Below are 27,348 nucleotides of genomic sequence, written 5' to 3' on the forward strand. Positions count from 1 at the left end.
TAGGAATGGTTATGAGCGATGGCTTAACGATCATTTGGTGAGTTGAAAATGTTTCATCGTTAACGATACCGCTTTAGAAAGGATTATTAAAAGAGCTTAGACGGATATAATTTGTCGTTATTTGCAAGACAAACGGCATGGCTGAGTTGTGGCTGAATCATGAATCTAGACAGAACTTGAAACGGAATAAATAACGTGATTTTTATTATTATGCAAACGTAGTACTATGAATCCTGGTATTAAGAGAACCCTCGACACATGATGCAAATGACTTTGTACTACAAATTGATGTGAATGAGTCTGCTCAAGAAAAGTGTCAGATACAACACTTCATTCCACAACAAGAATGTCGTTTTCGCAGTAAGCTTAGAATACGGAAGATAATAAATATTCGGTAGAATAGTAAAAAATAGAAAACTCAAGTGACGCAACCAAGAACTGTTAATCAAATATGGTTGAAGTCTAGTCGACTTTTGATAATAAATTTCTACATTTTTTTTCAGAATACAACACTTTATTATCCCTTTCAACTTCGATACACATCTCGCCACTTTAACCTAAGAATCTGTCAATGTATATATAATATATATATGTTCATTTGTTTTGGTCTATTCAAAAACAGAATATGTACATGAAAAAGGATGTTTTTTTTTTGTTTTTCTGTTTCCTTTTATTATTCGTTATATTAGCATGTGTTTCGTTCGATAGATAGGAGCTGTTGGTGTAGCTATTAAAATTACTATGTACAAAACCATTCGTCATCATACCAGCGGGGCCGATAAAACAGCCAATAACAGAAGGAAAAAGGGCGACGTGGTAGTTCGAAACGACAACGAGTAGCAACGAGAATTAGTAAAGAAAACATAACAAAACATATGGACGATGGAAGGAAAGCGCACGGAACGGAACGCATAGTGCGTTGGCTTTTAAGTGGAGCTTTCGTTTACATTCCGCATCACGAAGATACACAAGAGTGCTTACGATATGCGTTATCGTTAAAGCATACACATTCACAAACACACACATACACACACACTCGGATTCCATTGTACACATTTTGATTGTGGTTGTAGCTTTGCTTAAATAAAGCTTTTGTTGGCGCGCAAAGAAAAGCTCAAGTAAGTAGACATAAGGAGAAAAGAAAGGATGTGTGAGTATGGTGTTACATCTGGTGGAGAAGGTAAATTCGTTATGCTCAAGCCGGTTCGTTAGTTTCTGCGTTTACATCGTGCTGATGGCTGACCGCATTTCCAATCCAAATCGATACCTCAAAATGGTGGATCATCAACAACATGGCGTCAAACGAATCCAAACCCATTTCATTTGATTCTCCCCCTCTCTTGCTCTGTCTCTTCTTTGCTTTTTTTCTGTTTCTCTTTGTCCCGGCAGTTATCGGTTTGAGTATGGTTTCGCTAGTTGTTTTTGCTTTCATTTCGTTTATTACAAAAGATGTGTGTAATTAAATCTAATTGGTATTTTATGTTTTGTTATTCTTTGTTGCTTGTTTTATTTGCTTAGCTTTTCAAACATGGATTTTAATCGTCCTTTTTCCATCTTTGTCCAGTTTTCTTGCTTATTAGCAAGTGTTTACGAAAGTGTGTGTGTGTGTTTGGTGGTTTGTAATCGTGTTTATGTATGTGAATCGCTTATTTTCGGTAGTTTTTTTGTAGGGATAGTTTCCGTGTACATTACATTACTTGTTTACTACCGCTTAAAACATTCTATCTACGCTTGGATTCATGGGGAGGAGTAGGAGAATTTTCTTTCCTTTTTTTCACATTTTTTATCATTATTCCCTAGAGGTACGGCGCCAGTATTGCGTTATGCTCTTGTTCCGCTTACTACCGTATGACGTTCGTTCCTATTCGAACGAATGCAGGGGTTCTTGTGGAGTGGAGTATGGATTGTGATTCGGAAGTAAATGGCGTTGCTAACGAGCTGTTAGAGTAGATATGTCGGTAATTACCTTTGAAAACGATCAGCTAAGATGGCGATCGGTTAAGAGCAAACGAACCCGAGCCAAGGTATTGAACTGGTGTGAAAACTCGTCTCTCCGTTACTATTGTTACTATTCGTCTATTGGTACGTATACAAAATGTGAGTTTGTTGTTTATTTTGTTGTCTACATGCTTATCGAAAGCTTTGAGCAAGGGTTGTGATTATGACCCATTCCACCCTCATTTAAAATCATTTTCACACCACTAAACACAAACAAAATGAAAATGGCTAACAGAGCTAGACAAGCGAGAGAGAGATAGATCAATGAGTTCGCTGCTCCTTTGCAAAAGTTTGTTTGTTTATCTATCTTTGTTTTGTTCTATCGTCTTTTGAACTGTATTGCTACCATTCATTTAATTGTCTTGCACAACACTCGGCTTGGCTTTGATTATTTCTTCTCTATTTTGTGGTTTTAGTTTCTTTGTCTGTATTGCTCTGCTGAGAGTTTGGATGTTTTTTCATCATCTGTTTTCTTTGTTTAACTCTAATCATTTTTCTTTATTTTTGTTTGTGTTTCTTCTAAGCTATACCAGCACACTCTAAGCTAAACACCAGTACAATCTACTGTATTATTCTCCGTTTGTTACTTAGTTTGCTGCTGTGTTGCTAATGCAAGAGATAGAGAGGTATACTACAAATGTTGTTACGGCGATGCTATTACATCGCATTATGGGGAGCTCCTACACACATCGAACAGTGAAAGTGGAATCCGAACCGAGCAATCGTAAGTATGGGAAAAGAAATTTTAGCACTCCATTTACGTCACAAATCCACTCCGTCTGCCCGTAGAAGTGTTTAGCATTCGTGAGTAATCCTCATAGTACTTCACCTCATTGCCTCCTTGCTCTTATTGCCCCATTTTCTGTTGTTTTCTTGTTGACCATAAATTGCATTTTAAAATGTTAGTAACTGGCTGTGATCTTCGATGTCACTTCAAGATGGCGGTTATCCTGGCCTACTTGGATGATTTTGTTGACCTCTCACGTTACGAACGAAACTACCCATTTTGCCATTTGCGCTACCACTGTGCTGGATTGTTTGTTTCTTTTTACCACGAGTAATATTAATATAATACATTCATTCATTACGATTTGGATTTTGCTTAGCTTACGTCCGCTGTCGTTCGTGCCCATCGAAAACATGGGCATCATTTCCATTAGAGTGCGGTTTCGCTGGAACAGCTAGCTCTCCGGCGAATGGACTGGGAGCATTTTGCTGCCAGATCTTGGGTTAAAGAGTTTTTCATAAAGTATTCGGTTTGCTTTTATGAAGAACGTCCGTCTAAATGTCTTACACTTTCTGCTTTTACACAAACAACGTATTATTCTGTAACATTCATATTCGATTCATTTTCAACTTCCTGTTATTTTTCCACTCCACCTACAAGTGTTCACCTGTGTATGCGTGTAGTGTGGTTTAGAATAATGGTTTAACCTTGCATTTTGCACCTGCTCCTGCACTCGCTTGTGCTTTCTCGTCTGCCATCTCCATCTGCATCAAATGGACATCGTTTGGGTTTAGTTTGATTTTATTACCATTACCATTGGACTAATTGCTAAGTGTAACCTTGACGTTCACTGCACTAAATAATTGATTACAGGTCAACTGTTAAACGGAGTTCAATGAATCACCTAGTTCGCTTACAATTACTTCATAAGTTTGACTTTTTTCCACCCAGTCCGGTTGCGATTCATCTGTAGCTGAACGAATTTTATTTTAAATTTTGACAAAGGGAAAAACTAAACTCACGCCCCAACACCAAAAAGGGGAGCTCTGTTCAGGGGATTGCGATACGATCTGTCCAGCAGGTAGCCGAAAACGATCTTAAGCGATCAATACGCCACGTTTAACACGCTGGTATGTTGCAATGTGCAAATATGCAATCCTGAAAATGAACAACGCGTATAAATGTATGCTTCGTAGGATTTTCCTTCGTGACGTTCAGCATTTATTCTAGTTAATCTCAATTACGTCTAAGCAGTAGGTTTTCCTTTGGGTTTCGTTTTGTATTGAAAAGTTTCATAATAATGTTTATAACATCCATCAATATTTGATATTAGCCTTACAATTGTTTCCTTACACTAAGCCGTTTACATATTCAATCTTTTTTTTTATATTCTTCTTATTAACTTTCGTTCGCTCTTTGTTTTGTTTGCTTTTTTACATTTTCTTCTTTTTTTGCTGCTTTTATTTTCTTCTCATCACGTATAATTAAGATACTTTTGTGTATTTACTTTTCGTTCTGCTTGTTTGATTTTTCTCCGTTTTCTCCGTTTTCTATCGTTCCTTTCTTACTTCCTTTGTCCATCACACGCTCGTTCTGTGTCTTCCATTTATTTATTCTAAAACTGCAAGTGTGTTTGGTTGTGTTTTATTCTTTTTTCTCCTTTTTATTTTATTTTTTTATTCCATTATCAATAAACAACAATCACGTCACGTTACTCGATAATATAAGATTTTTTTCTTCATCTCTTTAAAGTAGTATTCACAGATCTAGCTGGAAGATTGGTTTAATGCGAACGATTCGAAATGAAGAACAATCGATTTGTTTGTGTTAGACCATTTTGGTTTTGACATTCATAACAATATAGTTCTGTTGCTTGTTCTGCGGAAACATCCTGAAGGAACTGAAATACGGATGCAATTTGCAAACACACGCGTACACGTACATGTATATGATTTTCGCCTCCTACCCATACAATGGAGCTTAAAACACACAGTGGATACCTGCAGTAAGGTGTAGTTTTTGCCGCCCTGCGTATGGTTGTGGTGCATAGGGCGAGTTGATTTATTTACTTTGGATTTTGTTTTGGTATATCTACGGTTCATTTGTTAGCTTTGTGTCTGTCTGGTGTTCTTATTTACATCATCGTCTTCCACATGCTATCTGCGAACGAACAGGCTGCATCGCTTTGTGCAGTTTCACTAGTTTAAAATCGACTGGTTGTATGTAGAAAATGTTGCATTTTCCGGCTGCTTGATTTTTACTCTTTTACTAAAATTATTGCTTCCTTACGCGCGTGTGTGTGTACTATACAAATCAAAGCTTCCACTGCACACCATCGCGTATCTAGGTCGAAAACATAGAATTACGCTCTAAACGCAAATGAAATCATCATTGGTGTAATGACATTGGAACTAAAACCTTCCAATGTGTGCCTTCGCACACATCCACGCTTTCCCTATAATATGCTAGTGTGTTCCTTAATCTCCCCATCTTGTCTTTGTGATTTAGAAACATTCCCTGCTACTGGTGCAACCGCAAACTCGCTACTGGTCGCATCCAATACCGGCCACACTACAGTATTCCTCACACTTGATATGTGATATCCAGCAAAGTTTGACGGGATGTTGGTCTGCTTAAAATTGGGAGCACTATTGTAATTGTATGCCATCCGGGGTTTGCCTAAACATTCAGTTAGTCGAGATATTCGTTAATCGCTCTGTTTTTTCTGTATTCGTTTAAAGCTATATTGTTGTGTTTTTTTTGTTTTTCTTTTATATCGTTTTCGTTTTTCATCAAACTTTCAGTTTTTTTAAACTACCGTTCTTGCCATCTGCTTTACCATCTTGTAACGTACTGTGTAAGGGAACCCTAACAGCTAACATTATGCTTATGCGTTATCGCTACACTTCACTTTCATTGAACGGCTATCCTAAGGGTTCATGGAGTTGGCCTACTGGCTTACCGTGTGGCCATGCCTATCATTAATTATGCTACGCTTCTCTCCTAGTAGTAACAGTAGTAGTAGGTGTAGTAGTAGTAATAGTAGCAATAGTAGATGTAGTAATAGTGATAGAAGAACATTTTCATAACCATCTCCCCGAACACGCACCTTTCCACTTCACTATGCTACAGAGTAGCTCTCAAACGAGAGAGCGAAAGAGAGAGGGAGAGTGAGTGTGTGTGAAACAAAGAGACAGTATGTGGGTGTTTGTGTTTCAGTGTTTTTAGTGTACGGGCGAAAGTCGAATACCGGAGCGATATAAGTATTAAAAAGAAACATCCGAAAATACGATACGATTTTCGCTATAACAGTAACATTTCAGCAATACTACAGCAATAATGCTTTCTATCGCGTCCATCACTTGTCTGTCAAGTGCTTTGTAGCTGGAGTGTTCAACTATATCGTACTGTTTTCATTTCTGTTAGAGCTGTTTCTTCTCCTTCGCTAAATCAGTGTTCTGTTGTTTTGTGGGGGGGGGGGGGGGGTGTTATTGTGTTGTAAGAGATAGAGATGTGAAAATGGATTAACACTGTACAATTTACGTAGTAGTTGTGATAAAGTAGTGGGCTAGATCGATTGCTAGCATGGGGTTGTGTCTCAGCTAAACATTAGCGTTTGCCAGTACCGTCTTAGACGTGTCCGTCTGGTGGCCTCGAACTAGAACAGGGTTTTGCAAAGTTGTTCCTAAAAATCCGCTCAACTTACGCAAACAATCGGAGGTTTGAGACCCCTACGTGATTTCACAATTCAAACTCCTTACATCCAAGGACGAACGGTCGAAAACCAACCTGCCCATCGTCTGCCTAAACTGATCGCGTGTCCTGATCGCTACTGACCATATGGTGGTGGTATCCCTTCAGAATAGTGTTGTTCGATAATTGTCCTATATTTTCCATTGTTGTCGATTTTTGATTGCAGACTTCATCTCCCTTTCTCAAAACTTTCCACCTGGTGGTGATATTGGCGCTGGAATGAACGAACTGTCAACGGGACAGGTTACGTTTTCAATTTGTGTTGATGATGCTGTGCTGTTGCAAAAAAGCTTAAACAGTAGGCTGCGACGATCCTTCTTTCGATCCCCGGATCCAGTTTGTTGGCAGTTGTTATATGCGCGCTACCTCGATCATTCTGGATCTGGTGCAATATGCTTCCAGTGATTATCATGATCGCATTCGTCATTGGTGATTTGGAGCGGGCCTCTGTGTGTCGGGAACGATATTCTCTACGCTGGTGCACGCAGTTTATTATGATTTCTTCCTTTCCCGTAGCGGAATATCGTCCTCCTGGCATCATTGATTCGCTGAGGTGTAGTTCTACAAGCAAACGTCGCAATGCGTTTGGAAGAAAAAGAGAACAAAACGGAATGGTAATTAGTATCTGGCGCTACAAAATAGTCGCTACTGTATTCGACACTAGGCGTTACAAATAGAGAGAAGATAGAGAGAGAGAGAGATAGAGAGAGAAAATGTGAACTAGGAGAGGTACATTGAGAGAGAGAGAGCGAAAGATAAACAGGAGTGGTTGGGGTGTATTTTGTTCAGAAGAAAAATAGCCTTTCAGGAAATACGATTTATCCAGATGCGGTGGATTTTCTTCTTAACGACAGAGAGAGAAATAATTATATCGCTTTTACAACGAAACATATGATAAGGGGGACAAGGAGTCGGATGGAAAGAACATTTTGAAGGAGAATAATTTTCCTTTTCTGGTGTGATTGAAGAAAGCACATAAAAATTATGTATTTCAATTGACATTCTATTTTAGGTTTTTATATTTTCCGCATGGTTTTATTTTTTTGCAGTGGGATTTCTTCGGTTCACCATAAATATTTTAATTTTCTTGTATCTAAATATAGAAGTCGGAAAACAATAAAATTGGTGAGCACTCTACATCGATCTAATTTAGATGGAGATAAGCTATCTCTGCGAATTTTGTTAGAGATAGCAGATAGCAACATTGATAAAACAGTTGAGAGCACATTTAACTATAGTTTCAATGAAAAAAATATCACCTAACTCAAGAAGAGGAACTCAAATGTGAAAGCCATAGAGAAACTTAAAACAGTTGAAGTTGCCGTTAAAAATGCATTTTTAATTACGCATTTCTAAAACAGAGATCAAAGAACAACTAGAACTCAGCACAAGGAATGTGATGAAAGAACATCAAAGAAAGGGTAAGATTGGGGAAATAGTTGGGATATTTTGTAAGAGATGTCAGAAATAGACGAAAGGAAAATTGTCAACAGTTGATGCGTTTCTTATTGATAATAACAAACAAGATTTCTATTATGTGTTTTTTTTGCTAGCTTGTATAACGTTTTGATATGTTGGGAATCAATGCGCTGAGATAGTTGGAGATAGAGAGAAAAAGAATGTGAAAAGAGCTGGAGTTTTGGTGGTTGTGCAAGTTCGTTTTATTTTTGTTGTATGGTATATAGAGCCTATTGGAAGTTCGTGGTGGCAAGGTGTCGAATTTGAGAACTTGTATAATATAGCATTTGTTTTGCAATCATTGGGGTGCAGTTGGAGAGTGTACGGATTTATTTTACACTGGTGGTTTGGGGTGTTTGGTTGCTTTGCTTTATGGTACATTTATTTACAGTAGTTTTGTTGTTTGTTTTTGAAGATTACATACAGCCTTTTATGCATTCGGTTGTACAGTGGTTTAGCACTAACAATCACCTAACTGTTTTATAGTTTTATCCTACGCGAGCAAGCTGAGCAAGCTAGCTTGCAATGTAAAATAACCAGTCTCTAAAATGGTTCTTCATAGCACTCAATAGTCATATCGCTCTAGCTAATCCAATTCAAATGGCAAGAATAAAATAAGAGTTTATAATCAATTGTCCAATCGGTGTCGTGGTAGAGTCTCACCCTCTCGAAGCAAAGGCCAGGATATTGGTAAACTTCCAATTCTGTATGGATGGAGTAGGTTCGATTGAACGAAATATTCAAGCGTCGATACGGTGGTTCGCTTACGAACCCTGTACATGAAACGTGTTGCAACACTACAAAAGCGAGCGTTACTGGAAGCGGGTAGCAACGTTAACCATGACGTATTCTTTACGAAACACAACTCTAATACACTACAATACTACGGCCTATTGAATAGAAAATGATGCCAACTACAATTAAACTGTAATGGTAACGGTCTAGTAAAAGATGGTGGTTCTATTTATGTTGGCTATTTCGAAACGTTGATTTTGTTTCCATGTCAGCTTCCCCGACACTTTACTTCTTCTTCTGCCGATGATAATCCTTCTCGAAGCTCCACAGGAAAGAGGAAATTATGTAAAGTTATCAAACAGAAAATGTAACATATGAAACAGTATATACACAAAATCATAAAACATATCCAGTAGAAGTAGAGAAGGACGAAGGAGGATGACAAATACACCATCAGAACGGTAACATACAACACCTAGAAGCAAAATTCTTATAGACATCGATATGGTCATGAGCGTGATTCAGTCTCCATTTTGGTGAAGAGTTGTCTACAACACATGTGAGTGGAGTTGATGTAGGTAGTGGAGATGATCGTGTGTGAGTGTGATATGATTGTTGTGTATCAAGTTTATTGTACGTTTGTTGGGAAAAATAGAAATCCTTTGTAAAAAGTTCCTTCATCATTGCTCATAAAACATGTCAAATTGGTTGCGGTGTAATTAATAAAATTATTGACGTGACACACTGAGTATTGCCAGTAAAACACGTGAAAACTTGTCATGAAACTTTTTCGCTCAGTAGCATGTAATGGTACATTTCTTTTTTACGGCCACTGTGGGTGATAGCATGAACGAATTGATACTGCATAAATATTTTCCCGCAAACAAAAGCAACTGGCGGGTGGCTCATCGCTCCATCAAATCCACCACACAATCGATTTGTTACTCCGCTCCGTTTGTGTGGATTTTAACGCGTTCCAAAACCATAAAACATGCATACGATTGTGCTTTGGTTCTTTGGCCGTATGCACTTGTGGCGTTATCTGCTCGAAATCCATGAAAAATCGTGCCCCATCCAAACTCTTGTTCCACATTCTATCAGCATGCCCGTAATGTTCCAGCATATTTCCCATGGATTTATGGCCGATACGGGAAGCATAACCTGCTGCTTCCGGTTGGTACACGTTCCGCTTTTTTTTTCTCTCTCTCGAGTGGTGTTATATTATTCATTTCGAATCAGGCACATTGTCCATCATGGCAATGCGCACACCACGGGCAAACCGAGTGCCGTCTGATGTAGGGTGGGCCATTTTTCCATGTCGCCTTACTGCTGCACTGCTACCCGACGGAGTAATGTAATGGAGGGTATGTAATATTTCACTTATGCTCATTTAAGGACACTGATGAACTTCCGTCACGGCACGACCCGACCGGAAGGTTGAATGTTTCGGCTGATGCGGTAACTCCGATCGGAGTTTCGGTCGTTCCCGTGTCATGGGAAAAAGGAGTCGATGTGTTTTACGAGTTTGTTTGTTTGTTTGATGGTTTGTTTGTTTGTTCGCATGCACGCACACCCATCGATGGAGCGAATGTGCAATTCAAGCGATAAATCGTTCGTGCGCGTTGATGGTGGTGAAGCACAGTTGAGGTTGCGCTGCTGCAGCCGTTGATCTGCATTTCCGTATCGATTCGATGGATTATCTGTTGTGTCGCACATACACGGCAACCGATTGGGGGGTAAATATGTTTGCGGTTCACATATGCTCCCATACGCATCCCTGCCTATTCTACAAGCCCACCTTTCTGTACAACGAGCAAACAACAGCACGTCCGTACTGTCGGTTGCTCCTAACAGGCTTCGAACTAGAGTGTGTTTTTTTTTGTACAGAAGAGCATTACTATGTACAGCTTCTAATACGTGCCGTTTAGCCATAGTATACAGTGAAAATAAGTACAGAACAATGCAGGGTGTATGTATTAGTGTGTGTTTTGGAAGAAACATTGTGTCAGAAAGATTGGTACAGTGTTCGCAACAAACGATGAAAGGGATTCAAAAACGGTATTTTAAAAATCATCCTAGCAGTAAGGAACGAGAAAGAGAGATAGAGAGAAAGAGAGTTTGAAAAACTGTAAACAAAAAAAAACACAACTGGGAAAACGTTTAACATGTACGTAAAAGAAACACAACAAACGTCCGCGGGGCGGACAACAGATGCAACAACACTCTAACTCTACCTGTATCTGAAAATCCAATCACAGATTTGGCTAACATGAGAAACGTTCATCATTATTAGTCACAGCTCACACGGCAAAGGCAAGTCGCGGCGGTTTTGATTAATGTGTTTATATATTTTTTGTTTGTTTGTTTTATTTTTTTTTTCGATTTGCGTGCAGTTTCACAGTTGTTTTGCGAGAAAGGCAATAAGGAGACGTATTAGTTTCACCGTACGATGCTACAACCGACGACAATTGTGATATGGGACTTATGGGTGGCTGAGTAAACGAGATGAATGGGGGCAAAAAACGGGTTTCGAAGGAATGTTGGTCCATCTTACATACGCATACCGGTACCTTGCAAAGGATAGGCATGCTGGTTCGAATTACTGTCATATCGAATTGTGGTAATTGTTTCGTGTTTGTTTCGTTTTGCATTTGCATTCGTAAGCAAAAACATGGAAGAAAAAAATGGTTGAAAAGAGAAAAAAGAGAATCGAATGAGCTTCAATTGTCTAATTTTTAAATAATTTTTGTATGTATTCTTACTGCTAAATTGACCGAAGAGCATATTCATTTCAATTGATAACATCTTCGTGTTTAGTTCTTGCCGAATTTTAAAATATTTTTACATGAATAAAATAATAAATGATTTTCGCACGTGATTCATATTACTAATATTTCGTTTGTTTCATCTTATTTCGATGTGTATTTTTCATTTTTTCTTTTGATTTACATTCTTACGCTTTCTTTTGCTTTTAGTAAGTTTATTTGTTACAATTATATGCATTTGGTGCTATAATTCGGTTTGCTTTGTACACGCACTGTACACGACACGTTGCTATTTTCCCATTGTACACAGTTTACAAATTTGTTCGCTCTGTTATATATTAATTTATTACGAGTGTAAAAGGTATGATCATTTTCACACTGATGAGAAAATGAGATATATATTATGTCATAAGCTAACAATTACATTAATGGAATTAACACCGGAGCTGTAAAACACTAGTGAAGGCTAGAAAGGTACATTCACACACTGATCAGAAAATGGCCATGAAAGAGGAAAATTGAAAATAAACAACAACAAAACCAACAAACCGTACCGTCCGTTATGTTGCAGAATGAAAACGTCAGAACAACAAACATAACATTCAATAAGAAAACGACAGTGACAAAAAAAAAACAAATGAAAAGTAAAATTTATCCTATTTTTTTAAATCATCACAATTAACAATGGGAAAATAGAACCAAACTGAAGAAGTAAAACATACTAAAAACACTGATATCATTTGACCTCAGCAACCTGAGCATAGACTTCGAAAGACAACAGTACACATGGAACAGAGTCAGTAGAGACAAAGCACAGTTGGTCAAAAGAGAAATAGAGAGATAGAGAGCGAGAGACACAGTGAACAAACGATCGGGTAAAAAAGGGGTCAAAAACACGGTTTTGTTGATAAACTCAAAGGAAAACCAACCATCAGGGATCATTATTTTATGGTTCATTACTTGGCTGCACTGGTGCCCGTACGCTCACAGTCCCCATTGCTTTCTCTTCTTCCTACGCCTCTGCCTTCATTCCCTTCCTCCACTCCCGTGTCATCGAAGGAGATCCTTCCAGACTCCCGGTTGTCCTACGAGATACGAGGTACGAGGCATGAGGATAAGGTGCACAAAAGAACGACAATCACACATACACACACAGTACACCCCCGCAACGTTCGTACCGATGGCGCACAATCCGTACACGTGCATCAGGCACCATCGCTGTCGTACCCAATTCTATTGCGGTTTGATCGTTCGATTCCAATTGGTAATCCGTTTTTGGTTTCGTTGTTCGTGGTTCTTTATTTTTGCTTGATTCCACTAACAACAGTGGGCAACAATATTCGACCGAAAACCGCGATTGCTACAGCACACTAGTACACTAGTTTACTATTCTGATCTTTCTTGTTCCTTAGTTTCCTGTTTTATTTTGTATCTTTTTTTCTTCGTAATGTTTGTAAATTTTTCCCAAATTTTATTTATTTCGATTTAGATTTTTGATATCCTTAGCCAGGGAATATATTTTTGGTGCTTTTGAATTACGTTCCAATCGCAAAGTACCGACTGCATCGTTTGTGAGTTTTTGTTGTATGTGTTTGTGAATGTGAGTGTGTATGTGTGTGTGAAGTTTGCTGTTGACCAGAAAATTGAAACAGAAAAAAGGGAAAATCCTCCACAGTCCACGATCTCACGTTGCCTGCAGTTGGTCCATAACGAAGGTAATAGATATGTTTTTTTTTCTCTAACAACTAATAGAATTTCACAAACAATTCTGATTTGCCAGTAAGGGAAGTACACTTGAAGCTTCGTTATTGCCCTATGATCCTATGATGTATCAAATTTATTTTACCATATCATCGTGTAAGTATATGGATTGACTTGTGAAGGTGTGATTGAGTACGTAGCAAATGTGTGTATACTAGGAAATTCACGATAATTTTATCGCATCGCTTGTGTTAGTTGAATGTTACTGTATTTACCTAGGCACTAGTGTGTGTAAAATTGTCTTAAACCTTTTTTTCAGTGTACATGTTTGTCTGATTACATTTGTTTGTCAACATCATGATCCGAAAGAAACGGAAACAACAAAAAAAATCAAAGGATCATTCGGCTCTTCACAGCTCTCCAGTTGGTCTTACCTGATATCGCTGCGAGCAGCATCGTCCGCAGCAGGACTGCAGGAGCCCGGTTGCCCCGGTGGCCGTGTTGGCCGAATGTGACGGACTGGCCATCGGTGACGGAGATCCTGGCCGCTTCGTCTGTCCATTGTACTGCGTCTCTAGCTCGACAAACTCCCGGTCCTGGTGGGTCAGATGATGCGTCACATGAAAGAAATCAGAGCATTCGTTAGTGACGCGTACGGCTTTTGGTGCGTTCGGACGGAACCTACTGGCGACGACTACTCTACACAAATGGGGATACATTTGGGAGTCGGATATGTTAAAGGTACTGGGCCTTATGCCCATTTTTAAGATTTCGCATGTGACTTAAGGTGACTCAAGCGTGTGGTTATGTTTATTTGTGTATTTCTACCACATCACAAGCGTGCAGCATGCATGAGAGTGTATGCGCGTGGAGTAGGTACATTTCAACGAATGAACAAGAAGAAGTTCGCATAGCAACCCCACTCCGGTCGTAGAACACGGCATGGTTGACAAATGAGCCTACCAAATTGATGATTAACCCTACATGGAAATGCAGCGAAGGCAAGAAGCATGCGAAGATTTAACTTAGAGATGGAAATGGTTCGACAGAGAGACAGATGGAAGAATGTGATCGAAATCTCAGCCTTTCCTCTAGGAGCTTTCGTGTTCCTTACTGTGAATGTGAGGTGCATAATGTGGTAGGATGTTCGTTGAATGTGTCATTTAAATTTCTAAACAAATGTAAGAGATAGCTTCGAGCATTGGATAGAAAATTCGTGAAATGCATGATTTATACGTTAGAAAGTGGTGCAAAGTATCTCTGATCTGTTTCGATCTGATAAGAACGGTATGAATCCTTAACTCCCTTAAAAATTGTGTTGTAATGTATGTGTGCAGGTGTGCATATGTGTGGATGTTTTTGTATGTGTGTGTGTGTATAGCTACCGTAGTCTTCTCCAAGCATCGCAACAGATGATGATGCTGTAGCTCAAAGATGTCTTCATCGTTGTAGTTGTCGTCCAGTTCAATGCCAGACTCCTGCGCCGCTAGGCGCGACTCGGCCGCCTTCTTCTTGCTCGCGAACGCCGCACTGGCGCCCGCTTTCGCTATTCGTATTCGGGCAAGGCGTGCTTTCTACAAGTAGGTACGGAAAAACGTGTCGCACAGTTAACAGACTGTCCAGCGAGCGTGTACTTACAGCGAGCCGTCCTCATCGTCGGCCCGATCGATCCGGTAGCCTACCCGCTGTGCTTTCCGCTTGTCCGCCCGCTGGTTCTGATGGTAGATGCGGCTGAAGTTGGACACGATTACAGGTACAGGTAGCGCGATGACCAGCACACCGCTCAGCGAGCAAACGCCACCGACGATCTTGCCGGCAATCGTTTCCGGCACCATATCACCGTAGCTGTGGGAATGGAATAAGGTATTAGTATCAAGGAAATTAAATGTACATATCATACTTCAAACGTCGGAAGGCTCTGTTCTCGAAACCACAACATGTTTGAACTTTAATCTTCAAACTAAATGTTGGAAAAGGCAATTGAATGCAACAGTAGTTTATTTTAATTTTCATAACAGGTCGGTACTTTAAGTGATATTTTTTGGAACGTCAAAAGGAACGTCAAAAGGAAGTACATGAAGTTGCTCGTACTGTTTCACTACATTGTGAGCCATCATCACCAACTCCGTTGCGGTTCTAGCAGCAGCGGTGTATCAAATCGTCATCTACAGTTTAGTCGATTTGAGGTGTCAAAACCGCATCAAAATTGCAATTCCACCCGGTACGGAACGCCAGCGCGAAATGTGGAAACATTCCAAATGCCAACTGTATCTAGAGCATCATTAGATGCCCTCATTGCCATCACTTTCGACAGACATTAAATGCGGGCATCAGCAACATTCGGCACATCACTCTTGGTCACGCTTCGGCCACTCGCATTTGCCACCGAGAGACTATAAATATATTTTGCCCACCGGAGCATGCCCGTCTAGAAGCCCGTCGAAATGAGCCGCGTCCAGCAAACCGTTTAAGGTGGACACAGGCATTTCCGAGGCAGCTGATGGCAAATTTGCGACCATCTCGATGACCGACGAACGATGCCACACGGACGGTGGAGCGGTAGATGGCAAGTCACGAATTTTGACTTGCCAATGACACCTCCTATCATGGCAGGTCGTGGCCTACCATCGGCCATTTCATACCGGCCGCAGATTGGGTCGGTGCCATAAAGAGGAGATGCACATTATTCGCCGAAACGATACTTAGCACACGGTTCGCTGTTGGGGTCTGTTTCATTTGGTCGTAAGTGACTAATGTTTTCGTTACAAATTGCACTCGGAGTGGTTGTAGATTTGCGCTTCGAAAATATACCGACTCGATGGAGACGCCCGGTAGCTGACCACTTGTGAAATTACTGGCGGGCATAACACTGGCGGCCGTGTTCGCTGAGTGCAATGCCGTGCAATCACAACGTTAATTAATCTCGCAAGAATGGTATCGATTGAGCAGCTCTGATTAAAAGCAAATAACAGCCGGTAGTAGCCGGTCAACCGTGAAAGGCAACAAAGTGTTGCCACTCGCCGAGTGGTAATGTTTTCGGAAGAAAAGCGGTTGTTTGTTTTGGTTGCAAAGTGGAAATGTTTGTCGATATTTTCGTTTCGTTGTTGTAAACATCAAAGCGTTTGCTGGCTGTTTGCTCAAGAGTTTTTGTGGGCAGAAAAACATGTGTTTAGTGTGCCTGTTTGATTGCTTCGTAACAACAAACAGACATTTGTAGAAACTTTGACACAAAAAGATAGCAATATCATGTAAAACAGCTAGCTGGCTATTTTGTCTTGTGGATACTTGAATGATGTGATTGAAATAATGTAACAATTTTCTAAAAGAGCTACGCCATTTGTACGAAATTTTACATCGCAGTAAACCGACAGGAAATTTCTTTATTTAGCTTTTTTTATCTGCCGTTGCTTCGAACACGGTGGCTCCAACCTCGGAGCTCAATTTCAGTAATGGATTGGATCAATCGATAACATGAAACCCGACAGCTAATCAAACGATTTACTGAGGTAACTAAAACCGTAGAGCTTCAACTTCAAAGTGATTGATGAAATGTACTTAAAGCTTTGCAAAGGAAAGCTACGAGCGAGAGGGATAGATCGTGAGAGTGAGAACGAGAGAAGGAAGCAGAGAGAGCGAGAGTTTGTATAAGAGAAAGAGAGATGAATTGTCCAACGTTTCGAACCGTGAGTCTGTTATTTCTAACACGGAAAACACCGTGCTGCGTGATTTTCTTTCCCTTCATTCATCAACACTCGGGGGATGGTATGCCACCCCAAAAAAAAGGGCAGAGAACTGTACACTCTCGTGCCGTGGATTATTTGGGTTTGTTGGACGCTCCGACGCGAAAGAAGTAAAGCCATTAGTCAAACCCATCGCTTGTCCCAAAAGGCACCGTAGTACAACTAGATACTGTTCAGCTGAGTTCCCATGGAGATTGAGTTCATGGGTAGTACTAAGGTTCCATCACCTACACCGCCACCACTGCCACCATCCAGCAGCTGTAATGACAGTGTCCGAGGCAGTTAACAACGAGCTTTTATTTACCCTTATCACGCATGAACGACCACCATCCGAGATACTTTAGCCGTGGCAAAAGGAACGGCAAGGACGCCCGAACGTCCAGGAAGGTGACTCGCACCGAACTTTTGCCACCACTAGCAGAATGGGAAGTGAGTTGAAAGTGCCTCCCCACGTTCGACATTTAATGGTTTTCGGTTGGGTCGAAGAGTACAGTCAAATCGCTTCCAGCTAGCTGGCAAACGGTTTCGTTTAGAGCGGCTCTTTGGAGATTCTTTACGGGCCGTATCCACGTGCAGGAGTTTCCTCATGCCAAGGGACACGTGAAGCACGGTACGCGGTGCACAGAGACGTGATAAGTTGCAAATAAGAATTAAAGATTCCTATCGGAGGGAAGTGTAATCTTTGGTGGTTATTCTGCTTCATTTGCTTGTTGCCGGAGCGGTGTAGTGGCACGCTGGTTTTGCTGACCTTTCCGTTGGTACACGCGACAGCAATGGGTTGGGTACATAATTTTGGCTACCGCTTAACACAACTGACATTACTGCTCTTGTTTCTCGGTACGAACCAAATCTCATTTGTAGGCCATGCGGACAATTAATGATTCAGCATTCAGCTATGGAATTGTTATTAGCGCTTATTGGAAGAGAATTTCATTGGCAGAGGAATCCAGTTGGATAGTTAATGGAATAACACAATTTAAGTTCAGTTTTCTTGTTTGCTGTAGGCATCCTTAATGTATGTGAAGTGCATCGCCAGAGTTTCCCAAGCAATTCTACTCCCCAATCAACCTGCCCAATTACTTTCAGTTGAAATTATAGTGATCATCTGACATCAAACATGTCGCACGACATAGTATAGCTCTGTGCTGCAAACTTCAGCATGTACATTTACAGTATAATTGCAGCCATAACATTCTAAAACTTACACCCATCTGCAGCCATCTTCCATTTCAATCTACCATCTAATTTCGGATGAACAAATTCATTTTCATCTCAAATGATAAGGGTTAAGGGTATTTTATGTCTCTTTTGCTCTTTTTGTTGCAAAAGTCTTAACCGACAATGCGCACGGAGCACGTGCATTGCAGTTGAAGAATGCAATTTTCTGGCGTGCTGCAACAAAGGTAGTGAACGAGCAGAAGACGAACATTGTCGTAACGATGTCGATTTATGCTGGTGAGGTTCAAAATTCAAAAGAAAACTTTCGCAATAGAAGCAAGGCGGTCGACATGTTGAAAAGTTGCTCCGGAGGAGATAAAAACCAAGATACTTGTGCGAGGAAAAGGCGACGAAAGAAATTCGTTCATAATTGAACGAAAGTTTAGCTTACATAATAACAAGTTATTCACTTCCAATTTTGCTTGACTCTTCTCAACATGACTGGCATCACACAAAAAGAAATAGCTCTTACTGGGGGGAGGGAAAGGAAAAGATCTAACCCTACAGAGCCAATATGGCCCAGTTTTTCTTTAATTAGTCTCATTCCATTTTCATTCGCAAGGACAAAAAAAAAGGATTCAAAAAAACCCAAAGAGCAAAAACACACCCTTTCGCTTGATGGAAAAATGAGAAACCCCTTTACAATCCATTAATTTTCCCCGAGCAGATTGCAGTGATTTACGATTATGGAAACATCATTGGGTTCGTAACAGAGAGAGAGAAAGAAGAAGAGAAGGAGAGCGGTAGGAAAAAAGAAAACAAAATCAGAAAACGAAACGGTGGAAAAATTGGTCATAAAGTCCGATCGGAAAGCCATTGAACCGTGACAAACCATTAACGGACCGATTGAAACTGTGGAGCGGCGAATAACACTGCCCACCATGAGATGTGCGTAGAAACAAAAAAAAAGTATAGAAAATCGAACCTTAAAAAGTGAAAATCAAGCTAAAAATATGACGTCCAATAAATTAGTCGTGCGACCAGAAAACAATTCGCACCGGTTGCGAGAGACGGAACTCCTTTATTTAACGTCCAATCGAGCGCAATGACTACGGGGCCAAAAAAAAAAAAAGTGGCCAAGAAAAAAAAGGTCATACTCGCACGAATGAATGAAAGAACCTCACCGCACATAAATCATCGATCAGCACCATTTACAAATGGGTATCCATTAGGGTGCATCCTTCTAGACGCTAAATCATAAGACAAACAGCAAAGCAACACCACAGGGCGATTGCCAGTAGTAAAAAGAGGTCCGTAGCGTGACAGCGCTCGTGAATGGAAAACGCGAACCTATACCGCGATGGAACTTCTTCAATTGCAATGGTTTCAACTTTTGTGTTACGCCACACGCAAGAATTCCGACCGGAACGAAGTAGTTCATACTTCTTTAACTCTCTATCCTTCACTGGGGACAAAGGGCCAGACTGAAAAGTTGAAGTTGGAAATAACATTTGCACCTCATCAGTGCCGGATGCCACCCCCTGCACAGGTGGTGGAAGAATTTCAAATGAAAATTCACAAAATATGCTATCAAAGAAATTAAAATTGTCATCCGGTGGTTTCCGGCAAGCAGCACACGCTCCCTCACTCCAGCGACCATTCCTTACGGTTGTGTGAAGTGTGAAGTAGTTCCAACTATCGTGAGCAGTGCTAATGAGAAGTGGCTCCACAACTAATGCGATGAAAACGAGCACTATTCTCCGTTCGGTTGCGGTAGACATTGGCACGAACGAACCATAATTCATGCGACACACGGCCCACACTCAGACCGCTCTGTGTGTGGTTGACGTGTTAGGCCTTGCGTTTGTCGCATCGCTGATCCCATCTCGGGGAAAAAAGGTTTAACTTTCTGCAGGTTTTTCACACCCTGAAGCTATCTCGAGATGGAGTTATGGTTTATGTCAATGACTGAAACATTATTCATGCGGAGCATCTTGAAAGCGTAATTTTATGTTTTGTTTCGCCAGTGCTGGGGATGTTCAGAATAGCAAAACACAGACGAGTTATTATTGGGTGTTTGTATGTTTTAAGCTATAACTTTAAATAAACAATCAATTACCATAATTAACAGCAAAACTAAAATTGAGTTTAGATATGTACTTGAAGTAATATGAACTAAAATTTGAGGTATTAAAAAATGTTAGAATAACTTTATAAAATCTTATTAAACGCCTATTAAACACGATTATTTTAAGGTTAATAATGCCATATTGAGTGATATTTTTTATCATTTTGAGTATCAAAATTCCAAAAAAAGTTTTGGCATTCTATCTGATTGCCATTTGTCATGTAAAGCCCAATAACTAGCGTACATGTTAAAACTGAAATCATTCCGCATCAAAATACTATCTTAAATTGGTCAAACGACGCGAGAACGTCAGTTGATTATTCCGTTAATTTAGCAACACACTACTGAACTTCCTTGGGCAGACATTTTTAACCAACAACCATCACTCATCTTCCTGATGGGTGTGCCGATGTATCGTGTTTGACTTAGAAGTTTTCCAGTTCTCCACTTAGTACGACATGCCCGAGTACACACACCTCAGCAGTTGTAGTTTAATTTTGCTTCCAAAAATAAAAAAGCAAAACAAAACATCGCAACGGGTGGTTGTACTACACGGCGGAAAGCAAGTACATGGAGGAACAACCCTGTGTGGCCTGCGGAGTTAATGGGAATAATTTGCACACTTTTGCTACGGTTTGCCCAGCCGTTACCGGGCGCAGAGAGCTAACGTGTCGATGGCAGAGCTTTGATGTGGTGCAGCTGTTTAATATGGTTTATTTAGCGGCAAAAGTTAACCACCTTCCAACTGGAGGGAAGAGCACGCAAAAAAAAAAAACGATCCCGCCCCATACCACCGATGCTCGCAGAAACGATGCCCGGCTCTAGAGTTTTGGGTAAAAAGGTGTGAATAAACTTTGACATCGATAAAGCGCAAAGTGGTTCGCTCATCTCATTACGCGAGGGTGAAACTGTATGCTGCACTGTTATGTTGCGATTTTTTGTTCGTCGGCTTCGTTCGGTTCGGCCGCGTATCGTGCCCAACGCAGTGTGCATAATTATCGCGTGCTTCCACCCTGCAGTACGAGCCGCGGGTTTTCGAAGGTGTTGAGTGAAAAGTTTCATGCGCGGTGAGCTGCGCTTCATTGATGCAGGTAATTTAGCGGCCAACTTTCAACGGTGTGCTGCCGTACTGCACGGTGTGGGACGTTGAATAGGGCAGATAGGAGGTGAATCCTCACTTTAAAAAGAAAACTTCCAAGAAACAGTCCAACAGAATCTTGCCTTGGCGATCGAGATCGCGGCGAGGATGGAATGAGATGGAAACGTGTGCAGTCCTGTGAAGTTTTCGGGAAGCATCGTTGCGACCGCTCTGCCAGAATAATGTTGCCTTGTCGCAGTCGTTATCATGAGCAAAAATTGTTGAAAATTGCGCTTGTTGTTTATTGCATCGTAAACGAGCATTACCTCGGTGGGGGCGAAACAGAAAAGAAGCTGGGGCCAAATGTTCAACAGGGACTCTCTAATGATGTTTGCGAGTGTGTTGGAGCTAAACTTTTCTTGTTAGTTTATCAATTTCTTTGAGCTTTTTCTTATAATATTGTTTCTTGTTTTATTTGCTTCTGGAACTCGTTGTTGCTTGTTTTTATAATCAAAACACATCCCAAAAAACAACTCTCCAACCAGATTCAATTGTCAGCCGTTCGCGAAAGATCTTTCCACCGCAAACAAAATCCTAAGCAAACACCGACCTACATCGAAGCGAATCAAATCAAGAACGACAGATTTTCCTCCCGCTGTGCTACGTGAAAAATCGCTCATTGCTACCTGGAGGCGTGTTTAATGGTCGGATCATTACGCTTTACGAGTCGGACACAGCGAGCGTTCGGCAACGATTCGGCATCGAATTGGCGTGTTTCGGAATGCAGGAGGCAGGAGGCAGGACGTAGTGTCTAATATTTGGCCAAAAATTAAATCTCCTCAAGATAATCATCGGTTGGCCGCTTGATGGCGCATCATAATCGTCCCATTTTATCGGTTAATTGAGGGTAAATAATCGTTTAATCACGGTTGCTCAATGGTAGGAATTTAGTAGCAGAGGGGCGTTTGTTCTATTTTAATGTGCACAGATCATTAAGGTCCTGTCAGGGATGAGTTTGTTGTTCGAGGGCAGGCACCTTGAGTGAATGACATTTGACGGTGTCCTGAGTGTCCGTTCAATGTCGTATCGCTTGCTTTTCCCATCCCTCATTACGGTGTCCTTTACGTTAACAACTAGCGTTGACAATGCAGTTGATTGGATTTTTCTTTAAACTAATCCCCACTTGGCAGTGGCATCGTGACTTACCCGAGCGTGGTCATGGTGACGATCGTGTACCAGAACGCGGCCGGAATCGAGGTAAAGTTGGTACCGTCCACGTTCTTCTCCGCGTAGAACATGACCGTGGCGAAGATGATGATGGCCATGGCAAGGGAGAACACCAGGAACCCGAGCTCGGATGCGCACGATTTGAGCGTGTAGCCCAGAATGCGCAAACCTTGCGAGTGTCGCGAGAACTTGAAGATACGGAAGACGCGAAACACTCGGAGCGTCACGAACGCGCCGGACACATCGTCGTTGTCGGTGATGCCGAGACCGATGTAGTACGGCAGGATCGCAACCACATCGATGATGCTCATCACGCTGCGCACAAACTTGCACCGGTTCGGTGCGGCGAACAACCGCAGCAGATACTCCGCGGTAAAGATCATGACGCACGCCGTGTCCAGACAGAAGAAGACGATTTTGTAGCGTTCGCCGCAGGACAGCGTACCGGCACGGCCCGGCCGCACCCCGCACGGCACCGTCTCGACGACGTTCGCCATCACAGATACAGCAATGAAGAAGCCCGTGACGTAGTAGAACACGAGCGCGGCAGTGGAAGTATGCGGATTCTCGAAGGCGCGCCACATCCGTTGTCTGATGTTGGTCAGCTGCTGCAGGTTGTTGTCGCTGTTCTCCGACAGCTTGTCGTCCATCAGCCGCTCGGCATTTTCGCGCTTTCGATCGCGATAGTCCTCGTAGCAGCAGTCGCCGATCACGTCCGGCATGATGCCAAAGAATGCCAGCTCCTCGTCGTAGCTGAGCAGACATTCGTGCCGTGGGTAGTGGAGCTTGCCGGTGCGATAGTAGTTGAGAATGTGCCGGAAGATGTCCGGGTCGCGGTCAAAGAAGTATTCCTTGCTGTCCTCATCGTAGAAGAAGTCACGCTCGTTCGAGCCGAGCAGTGTGTCCGGGTACTTTTCGACCGTCGTGCGCCACGTTTCGAACCGCCGCCCGGACACGTTGATGATGAGCTTCTCGTCCTCCGAGCGCAGCCGGTCCTTGAACACCGGTGGGGCCGGCAGCGGATGGGACGCTATCGGCACCCAGCCGATGGCCGCCGCCCGTGCGAATGGCAACCAAGCGGCGACCGAAGCCATACTATTCGGTGGAATTTTTCAATGATCCTCCAAGTGTGCAACTACCCACCGGCGAGAGTCGGGGTGGAGTTGGTGGATGTCACCCGAAAGCGCGGTTGCTGGTTGCTGGACGGGCCAGACTACCACTGCTCCGGTGCAGAGCTACCTTCACCAAGAATTCGACACTGGACGCGATCTAAGAGCTCAGGGTGCCACCTGAAACCTGAACCAAGCTGGAGTTCACCGTACGTGCTTCAACCTCAACATAAGCTATGTCACCTTTCTAGAACTCCCGCACACTATCGCACACACACACACACCAACACTGCGATGCTACAGCACCATTTAACCGTCAGAACCGTACTTCAGTCCGCACTTTGCCCAGTCAGCAAATTCCAAACCACAGAAATTACCCTGGAGCTATTGTACGCGGTAAGACCCTTCCCAGCAATAGTATTGACCACTCGCACCTGAATACCCCTCTGGGATACTCGACGCACCTAATCAACTTCTACGCAACAAGCACAGAAAGCCTCGAAGTGTCCGGATTCTTACGGCGAGTAATCGAGCTTACGTCTCGTCCAAGAACCTCCGGTGTTGGCACTCGCCGGTGATTAATCACTTTCATCGCACATTTTAGCTCGGATCGAACTCGGCCAAATTCGGTCGGTGCGAATCTGTTCGACTTTTCTGGTTGCTTTTGTCCGTTTCTGTTTGCTTTTGCCTGTCCCCCCGGGCTAACCTCCTACCTCCGAGTCGCTCTGACTCACGCTGCAGCCCACGGTGACGCTCGAAAATGGCGCGCGGTTCGCGTGCTAGTTGTTGCTGCCGGTGGGCACTTTAGCAATCTTTTCCCGCATGTTGCCGTCGGATGGGAGCGTTGTCTGTGCGCAGAGTGCACCACTTGCGGCTGCTGGGACACCAGGGACGACCATCAAATGTGTAACATTCCATCCCAGTCGGCAGGACTGTCGGCCGGTGGACTCAGCGGACTGTTGCGATGGGGAAGAGAAGGAAGCGTGGAAGAAAATATCATTAGTACAAAGCTGGTGAATATTGCATCCATTATGCGACCGAAAGTGAGCAGATTCCGGAGCGAGATGGAGCGCAAACGATCTGAAATTCGACCTCAGTGCGCTGGATCGAATTCCGCCCAGTGCGGCGTGTGACGTAGCGCACTAACCCCACTGGGCAAGTGTGAAATGATGAAGTGACAAAGTGATATTGAAGACACTGTGGGCGATGATGATGCTGCACACTGACGAGCTGAGTGCACTTTCCAGCTGGCAGCAGCTACTGCCTGCATGCTGTATGCAAATCACCTTTTGTCCATCCCCAGATAGTCAAGATGATCAGCATAAAGCTACGATAGCATCGATGGTGGCTTCCATGAATATTCGTTCTTTGGTGGCGGTAAGTTTTTTGCTGAGCAAACGCTAATTGATTGATAAGAAAAATGAACCATGCGCCATGATGACACGATGGGTGGCATTTATTATCGAGTTGATTTGATTGATTCTGTATGAGGAAGCTTAATGGACGTATCATTGGTTCGTAGCGCAAGTAACAAAAGAGTATCACAGTCGTTTGAGACATTAAAGAATCATGATGGCAGTGCCTTCATATGTTTGAAGACTTTTTTGGAACATAGGGATTACATTGTTGTTAATTTTGTAACAAGAAAGGTTACTCTTTTCAATTCACTTTAAAAAGAAAAGAATAATACAGTGTGATTTATACAAAACCACCGCTAAAACTTCATCAATTTCTAACTCTACTTGGCGTGTTTTAAAGTTTTGAGATTGGCATGAATTTAAGAATAAGCTAATAATAAAATAATAACATAAATAAAATAATAAATAAAGGCATGGTGAAGATAAATTTAGACTTAATCTTACCCCATTAACAACACTTTAAATTAAAGAGATAATAGTAAAGGGGTCATAATTGTCATGGTTTTGGTGGCAAATATTTCTTCTGGTGGTAGTTCAATGGAGGCGCCTGGTTACTGCGACGATAAAACAAGCTTTTCAAGCTAAACGTATCCATCGTAAACCATTTAAATCGTGTGAACAAGTCACTCACCCGTCACATGACTGCATGACCTCGGCATGCTCAACTGGAATACATTAACGAGCAGTTTCTTTTTCCCCCTTAGCTGTTGCATTACACGTCCCGAAGTGTCTCAGTTAACAACCGACGATGAAGTACCGCTTTGCCATATTTATGAAGAACGTTTCATAGTGAGCAAAGTTTTACAGCTCGCCGGTTGGCTTCATTTACTTCATCGCGGGATTGTCATCGCCCGGGGACTAGGGAAAGGCTTGAGGGAAAACTTTGCGAAAGTGAGAAAGAGAGAGGGAGACAGAGCATAGGGAACGCTAAATCAAAGCACATCGAATGAAAAATCACGTCTGGAAGCGAGTGACCTTACGATCGGCCCAAAGTGATTCATGACCCAAAAGGCTCTGCCGTTTTTGTTGTTGTTTTTTTTTATCCTCCCGAAACAATAACCTTCCAGCTACTGGTTAAGTGCAACAGTATAGCGAAACGGAACAAAAAATGTGCCGAAAGGGATCAGTGCAAATTTATGGCAAAATAATCGGAAATCATGGCAATATTTTTTCCTTAATAGGAACATAAAAGAACCACAGACTTCTGGCCATTCGGCGCTCCACTTGGACAATTCATTTGTGGTGCGCACGGAAATAGCACATGGCAGCTATAATAATTGTCCACACACAAACGATCCCCCCCTGCTGCAAATGGAAATGCAAGCCTCCTTGGGGTTGAACGGAAAAATGGGAAAACCGATCCTTTTCTTGATCGAAAAGGCACACCACCAAGGCTCGATGAAGAAGGTCAGCAGTGGTGTGTGAATGTTTTCGCTTCATTAGAAACATATGGTCGTTTGTTGTGTGCCAGTGGCACGGACAACGGTCCGTTTCGTTTTCCATCCCGCTAACCGGATAGCTGAATTGTATTTTCTGCCTGTGTTTTTTAATCCCCTTTCCATTACGCAGTACAATTCTGTTCTTCTTGCCATTCGCTCATTTAAGTCCATTTTAAATGGCGCAACATAAAAAAGCGATTGTCCAAACCACTGAATGATGCCGTAATTAAGATGCAATTCCTGCTGAAATTAATTCTCGTTCCGAGGACACGGAACCCGACCGGCGGGAACACGGGAAGCGTTCCGGTGGCGATGGTTTAATTGCCTTTCTTTCGATAAAAAATAAGCGTTTTAAATTATGGTTATCGTTTCACCGGCAAAGTCCGGGACGGTTCTGCCGGAAGGTTGATGGATTGATGGGATTTTTATAGCGAGCTGCCAAGGGTTATGCCTGAAGCGATTTCAATTAAAACCGAAACATGCGTTGATTGATAGTGCTTACGTACATAATCAAGATGAATTTTTAGCAAAAAACAAAGAAAGCAAATGGTAACAACAGCAATAACGTGATTATTATATTTTTTGTATATAAACACGGTCGGTGGATGTAGTGAGATTGTGGTGGAGATACACTGCCAGCTTCCTGTTAGTTGTTATTTTGTAATGTTCGCAGATGTATTTTGCAGCAATCGCGAATTATGTTGTAAACATGTTACAGTGGAGCATGAATATACGTCTCTTTGAATTCCAACAGGACAACAATTCCCTTACACTTTTACAGCATTCTTCGTAGACCCGACAACGTGGATGAGTTGCCTATCATTTTATTCAAACTCTCTAAACACTCTGGCAATCATCATGTCATGACTTCCTATGACCCATGAGATAACAGTCTATTGTGCGATTACTGCTAC

The 27,348-nt window shown here is 42.0% G+C and overlaps 1 protein-coding gene across 3 annotated transcripts; it reads right to left on the minus strand.

Annotated features, from left to right (window-relative positions):
- Window positions 1–505: 505 nt before the first annotated feature.
- LOC128305586 (potassium voltage-gated channel protein Shal) lies at window positions 506–24,115 on the minus strand. 3 transcript variants are annotated; one of them, XM_053043108.1, is made up of 6 exons: window positions 22,448–24,115; window positions 14,820–14,982; window positions 14,523–14,711; window positions 13,572–13,733; window positions 10,906–10,935; window positions 506–7,039 (listed from the first exon to the last, which is right to left on the minus strand). In XM_053043108.1, exons 1-5 carry the CDS (start codon window positions 23,560–23,562, stop codon window positions 10,924–10,926), a joined length of 1,641 nt encoding a protein of 546 aa, XP_052899068.1. In that variant the 5' UTR covers window positions 23,563–24,115; the 3' UTR covers window positions 506–7,039; window positions 10,906–10,923. The 3 variants fall into 3 exon arrangements, with proteins under 3 accessions (XP_052899068.1, XP_052899066.1, XP_052899067.1); XM_053043106.1 differs by lacking the exon at window positions 10,906–10,935 and adding an exon at window positions 12,366–12,521; XM_053043107.1 differs by lacking the exon at window positions 10,906–10,935.
- Between the last annotated feature and the right edge of the window lie 3,233 nt (window positions 24,116–27,348).

This window comes from Anopheles moucheti, chromosome 3 (genome assembly GCF_943734755.1).
Source record: "Anopheles moucheti chromosome 3, idAnoMoucSN_F20_07, whole genome shotgun sequence".
Taxonomy (NCBI): Eukaryota; Metazoa; Arthropoda; class Insecta; order Diptera; family Culicidae; genus Anopheles; species Anopheles moucheti.